The sequence below is a fragment of the Lepidothrix coronata genome, unplaced genomic scaffold, assembly GCF_001604755.1.
Source record: "Lepidothrix coronata isolate B3197 unplaced genomic scaffold, Lepidothrix_coronata-1.0 Scaffold442, whole genome shotgun sequence".
Classification (NCBI taxonomy): Eukaryota; Metazoa; Chordata; class Aves; order Passeriformes; family Pipridae; genus Lepidothrix; species Lepidothrix coronata.
Window position 1 is genome coordinate 51063 of NW_016690622.1, and position 5890 is coordinate 56952.

At 71.9% G+C, this 5890-nt stretch overlaps 1 protein-coding gene across 1 annotated transcript in view; it reads right to left on the reverse strand.

Moving 5' to 3' along the window:
- The window catches only part of LOC108509991 (mitogen-activated protein kinase kinase kinase 11-like), a 6745-nt gene continuing 855 nt past the window's right edge, over nucleotides 1-5890 (reverse strand). The window contains exons 2-11 of the mRNA XM_017839624.1: nucleotides 4180-4746; nucleotides 3456-3636; nucleotides 2998-3146; nucleotides 2485-2654; nucleotides 1839-2070; nucleotides 1469-1582; nucleotides 1301-1367; nucleotides 1128-1204; nucleotides 384-1058; nucleotides 1-128 (exon numbers count right to left, since the gene is read on the reverse strand). Of these exons, the coding sequence (XP_017695113.1) occupies nucleotides 1-128; nucleotides 384-1058; nucleotides 1128-1204; nucleotides 1301-1367; nucleotides 1469-1582; nucleotides 1839-2070; nucleotides 2485-2654; nucleotides 2998-3146; nucleotides 3456-3636; nucleotides 4180-4746 (2360 nt within the window). The remainder of the gene's footprint in view (nucleotides 129-383; nucleotides 1059-1127; nucleotides 1205-1300; nucleotides 1368-1468; nucleotides 1583-1838; nucleotides 2071-2484; nucleotides 2655-2997; nucleotides 3147-3455; nucleotides 3637-4179; nucleotides 4747-5890) is intronic.

A 5890-nucleotide genomic window follows, 5' to 3' on the forward strand; every position in this document is an offset into this window, starting at 1 on the left:
TCATTGGTCGGTGAAGGGGTCGCGGGGGCGGGGCCCGGCGGGGGGCGGGGCCCGGCGCGGTCCCGCGGACACGAAGCTCCAGGGGTCGATGCGGGGGCGGAGGGGTGAGGGGCGGGGCCGGGCGGGGCCTGCGGGAAAGGGGGAGGCTTGAGGGGGCCGTGGGACTCCCGATGCCCCATGGCCCCCCCAAAACAGCCCCACAACCCCCAGAAATGCCCCACGGCACCTCTGAGCGCCCCCAGAGCCCCAGAACTGCCCCATGGGGCCCCTGATCGCCCCCTCGTGCCCCACAGAGCTCCAGAGCTGCTCCACAGCCCCCCATGGCTGTCCCAACCACCCCAAACCTGCCCCTCAGACCCACCAAGTGCCCGAGCCCCACTTACCCCACTCGGGGGTCCCGGCCCCCGGGCTCAGCTCTCGGGGTCTCCTGGCACCCCGGGGGGATGGCGGCAGCCCCAGCTCAGGGGTCCCAGGTGTCCGGGCACGGCCCAGCTCAGGGGTTCCGGGGATCCGGCCATGACCTGGCTCAGGGGTCCCGGGGGTCCCGGGGTGACACAGCTCAGGGGTCCCAGGGGTCCCAGGGGTCCCAGGGGTCCTGGCTCCCCCTTGCTCAGGGGTCCGGGACCAGTTCAGCTCCAGGGTCTTGGGAGTCCGGGCTCGCCCCTGCTCAGGGGTCCTGGGGGTCCCAGGGGTCCGGACTCCACTGGGATCTGGGGACCCGGGAATCTGGGCTCGCCCCAGCTCAGGGGTCCTGGGGGTCCCCGGGGTCCGGACTCCACTGGGATCTGGGGACCCGGGGGTCCAGGCACGACCCAGCTCGGGGGTCCCAGGTGAGCTCAGCTCCGGGGACCCGATGGTCCGATCCCGCCAGCGGGGGGAGAGGCGCAGGAGGCCGGGGGAGGGTGGGGGGCTGCGTGGGGGCTCGGGGGGGGCCAGGTCACGGCCCAGCCCCAGGGACGCCAGCAGGGCCGAGCCCCTCAGCAGCGCCCGCCGCAGCAGCCGCGGGGTCCCCCCCCGAGACCCCCGGCCCTCCTCAGCTTCAGGGGGCCCGGCCTCACCTGCAGGACACAGTGGGGGTCAGTGTGGGGGGGGGCAGGGATGGGATCCCCGGGACCCCCCGGACTCACCATTGGGGGATGCATCCCCCGGGCTCAGCTCGTCCGTGTCCAGGTACCAGGTGGTCTCATCCGGGCGCAGCCGCCGCCTGCGGGAGGGGGGGGCCCAGGTGTCCGAGGGGGCTTCCAGGTGTCTGGAGGGGGGTGGGACCCCCTTGACCCCCCCAAGCTCCCCAGGGACCCACCTGCCGTTAGGGGCATTGCTCTTGCCCCCGCGCCCCCGCGGCAGCTCCTCCTCCTCCTCGGGTTCCACTGGGGACAGAGGGGGGATGTCACCCGGGGGGGTGTGTGACATCACCAAGAGCTGTGACGTCACCAGAATCACCTCTCACCCCCCCGATGACAGCACTCACACTGGATGGCACGCAGGCGGGGGAAAGGGGGGGACCCCCCCGGCCCATCCTCAGGGTCGTGGCTTCGGGGGTCCCCTCCTGGTGCAGCCTGGACCGTCAGGCGATGCTTGAAGTCTGGGGGGGCACTGGAGTCAGCAGAGCCCTTGAACCCTGCCAAAACCCCCAAGAGAGCCCCAACAGCCCTCCAGACACCCTTCAGGCCCCCAAAACTCCCAGGGCCCTAAACTCCCCCCAAAGCCTCTCCAACTCCCCCAGCTCAAACAGCCCACTGCCCCTCCAGTCCCCCCAGAGCCTCCCCAGCACCCACAAAGGCCCCAGCTCCCAAAACCCCTGGGCCCCCAAAGCCCCCGGCCCCTTTTTCCCCCCGTACCCTGGGGCATGCCGATGAGGTCTGCGGGCCGCCGCGGCCGCCGGAAGGGGGGTCGGCGTCGCTTGGGGGCCGAGGGGGGCCGGGGAGGCCCCCGGAGCATCAGGCTCAGCTCCCGCTCCAGCACCTCCAGCTCCCGGCGGGCCACAGCAGCCTCGCGCTGCCGCAGCGCCTCAGCCTGGGAGCGTTGGGCCCGGGACGCCCTGGCCACAGCCTCCTCCCGGCTCCGCAGCTCCTGGGGGCACGAGGGGCACGGGATCGTTGGGGACACGGGGGGACATGAGGGGACATGAGGGGCACTGGGGACACGGGGGGACATGAGGGGGCACAGGGGTCCTGGGAACGCTGGGCCCTGGCCACAGCCTCCTCCCAGCTCCTGGGGGGCCATGGGGGGTCAGCGGGGTCACAGGAACAAGGGGGTCCCAGGGACAAGGACCAGCCACGAGCAGCACCAGGGCAGGGCCAGGCCCTGCTGCAGAGTTCTGGGGAGTTGCATGGGCATCCCAGGTGTCCCAGGGGATCTCCAGGTGTTTGCCACGGATCCCTATTGTTCAGGGGCTCCAGGGAGGTCTAGGGGTGTCCCAGGTGTTTGGGGTGGCCCCAGGAGTTGAGGGGGTCCCAGGGGTGTCCCAGGTGTTGGGGGTCCCACCTTCTCGCGCGCTCGCAGCTCGTCGAAGAGCCCCTGGATCTCACGGCGCCAGGACTCCTGCAGGGAGTGGAAGGACTCGGGGGGCCCCAGCCCCGCCGGCTCCAGCCCCCCCAGGCGCCGCAGGATTGCCCCAAAGCCCGGCCGCCGGTGGGGGTCCTGCTCCCAGCAGGCTAAGGGGGGAATCGGGATCTGGGGGGGCTCGTGGGGGACCCCAACATCCCCCAGGGACCCAGGTACCCCCTGGTCCCTCTCCTCTGGAACCCAGGGGTCTGGGCACCCCCAAACCCCTGGGGATCCCAATATCTACAATCCCCCACAATCCCCCACCACCTCTGAGCTGCCTGACCCCCCCCGCGGCCCCCCTGAACCCTCCCAGCCCTCCTGCCACCCCCCATACCTGCCGTGACCCGGGCGAAGGGCAGGGGGCAGTTGGGCAGGATGGGGACCCAGCCCCCAGTGTCACCCCATCCCCTGTCCCACCTGGCCCCCCCCGATCCCCCCATCCCCCTGTACCTGCCATGAGCTGGGCGAAGGGTGGGGGGCAGGTGGAGGGGATGGGCAAAGTCAGTTTGTTCACGGCCACCCCATAGGCCACGGCCAGGCCATCGATGCCCCGGTATGGCACCTCCCCCGTCAGCAGCTCCCACAGCAGCACCCCGTAACTGGGGGGGAAAAGGGGGGTCAAACACATGGAGAGCCACTGGAACACCCCCAAACCCATGAGGACCCCCTTGGATCTCCTCACCCTCCCCTTCTTGGACCCAGGTGTCTGGGTGCCCTATAACCCCCACCCAGACATCCCACAAACTGCTGCTCCAGGAACCCAGGATGTCCAGGTACCCCCAACCCCCCCACCCAGGCACCCAGGGGTCCAGGCACCCCAAACCACAGCCCAGCCCAGAGCTCAGGGGCGGATTCCCACCCTCCCAGATCCCCTAAGTGCCCTCTGGACCCTCCCAGCCCTTTCCCACCTCCAGACATCACTGCCCTTGGAGAAGGTGGATGCCCGGATGACTTCGGGGGCCATCCAGGCGTAGGTTCCGGCCGCGCTCATCTTGGTCGTTCGCTGCCACTCGCGGGCGAGGCCGAAGTCGGTGATTTTCAGCGTCTTCCCGCTCACGTCGTCCCCCACAACCGGCTGTGCCAGCAGCACTGGGGGGGCGGGGGTCAGGGATCCCACAGGGACCCCCCAGCCTGATACCCCCAACCACCGACCCCCAAAACCAGCTGCACCAGCAGCACTGGGGGGGCCAGAAGTCAGGGACCGCCCAACCAGGGACCCCAGCATCTGGAACCTCCTCCATCCCGGGAACCTCTGCCTCTGTGACTTCCCTACTGGGGACACCTGTGTCTGAGACCCCCCACCCCAGGACCCTCACGTCTCAGATCCCCACCCTGGGGATATCAGCAACCAATGTGCCCCAAGTCTGGGGACCCCAGTGCAGGACAACCACCCCAGGGACCTTGGCCTGCGGGACCCCTGACCCTGGGGACCCCAGTGTCAGGGACCCCCCCACCCTGGGGACCCTGGGGATTGAGATCCCCCCCCCGGGGACCCCAACCTCTGCGACCCCCCACCCTGGGCATCCCAGTAACCGGGACCCCCAACCCTGGGGACCCCACACTGCACCCCACATCCTGTCACCCCATCACCAGGAGCACCCATAGGAGCCCCCCCAGCGCCCCCCCGCTCACCGTTGCTGGACTTGAGGTCCCGGTGGATGAGGGGCACGGGGGTCCCGGCGTGCAGGTACCGCATCCCCCGGGCCACCTGGCGCGCCCAGTCCAGCAGCACGGCGGGGGGGACCCTGCGCCCCGCCAGCGCCCGCGACAGCGGCCCCCCCGCCGCGAACTCCATGACCAGGCACAGGTGGGGGGGCTCGAGGCACACGGCCCGCAGGGCCACCACGTTGGGGTGTCGCAGCCGCGCGTACAGCCGCGCCTCCCGCCGCAGGCTCGCGGCCCCCGCGGCCCCCGCGTCCCCGCGCGCCGCCTTCACCGCCACCACCTGCCCCCGCCACGTGCCCCGGAACACGCGGCCGAAGCCCCCGGCCCCGATCACCTCCTCCAGCCGCAGCTCCCCGAACGCCGCCCGCTCCGGCTCCCACCCCCCCGGGGGCGACGGGGAACGCGACCCGCCCGGGGAGGGGGGCGAGGGGGAGCGGGATCCCCCCGGGGGCGATGGGGAGCGGGACCCGCCCGGGGATGGAGACGGGGAGCGGGACCCCCCCGGGGAGGGGGGGAAAGGGGAGCGGGACCCCCCTGGGAAGAGGGAGGAGAGGGGAGGTGAGGGAGAGCGGGACTCCCCCGGGGGGGACGGGGAGGGGGATGCCTGGCCCCACTCCATGGGGTGCTCCCCCCCGCCCCGGCCCCCACTGATGGCGCTGGGGGGGCCCGGGGGTCCTACAGGGGGCTGGGGGCTCCTGCAGGTGCTTGGGGGACCCTGCGGGTTCCTTGGGGAGTCCTAGAGGTGTCTGGGGGGTCCTATGTGTTTCTGGGGGTCCTATGGGTACCCAGGGGGTCTATGGGTGCCCAGGGGACCCCATGGGGCCCCTTTAGCTCCTGGGGTCACTCGGGTCACCTGGGCCCTACAGGTGCTGCCCGTAAGATCTGACAGCTCTGGGGGTCCCACTGGGGCACCAGGGGGGCTACGGAGGTCTGGGGGGGTCCTATAGGTGTCTGAGGAGGGCTATGGGTCCCTGGGGGTCCCAGGAGGTCCCCACACCTTATTTCAGTTCCTATGGTCCCTTATAGCTCCTATAGGTCCCTTATTAGTCCCTGGGGGATCCCTGTAGCTTCCAGGGGTCCCTGAGGGCCCCTATAGGATCCTGGGGGTCCCTAAGGGTGCCCAGCGGTCCCAGTGGCTCCTGGGGATGCCTGTGGTCCCTGTTGCTTCCGTGGGTCCCTGCGGCTCCTGGGGATCCCTGGGGATTCTTGGAGTCTCTGTAGGTCCCTGGGGATCCCTGTGATCCCTGTTGCTCCTCTGGGTCCCTACAGGTCCCCGGGGGTCCCTACACCTCCCCTCGGCCGCCACAAGCCCCTGCCGGCCCCAGGGTCCCTCCGCCCCCACCCCGGTCCCCTTCACCCCCCTGCCCGGTCCCCTCCGCCCCGTCCCGTCCCCCGGGGCCCCCCCGCGCCCCGTCCCGTCCCCGCCTGGTCCCGCCGGAGCTCCCGCGGCCCGGAGGGGGGAGGAAGCGGCGTCCGGCGGCGTCCCCGGGGGGGGGCAGGGGGCGGCCCGGCCGGTCTGGGCTCCCGGGGGTCCGGCGGTTCCCCGCGCTGGCTGAGGCGGCCCCGGGAAGGCGGAGCCGGGACATTGTCACCGGGACAAAGGAAAAGGAACCAGCGCCGGACGGGGCGGGCCAGGGGCACCGGACGCCGCGGGGGGGGGGGGGGGGGGGGGGGGCCG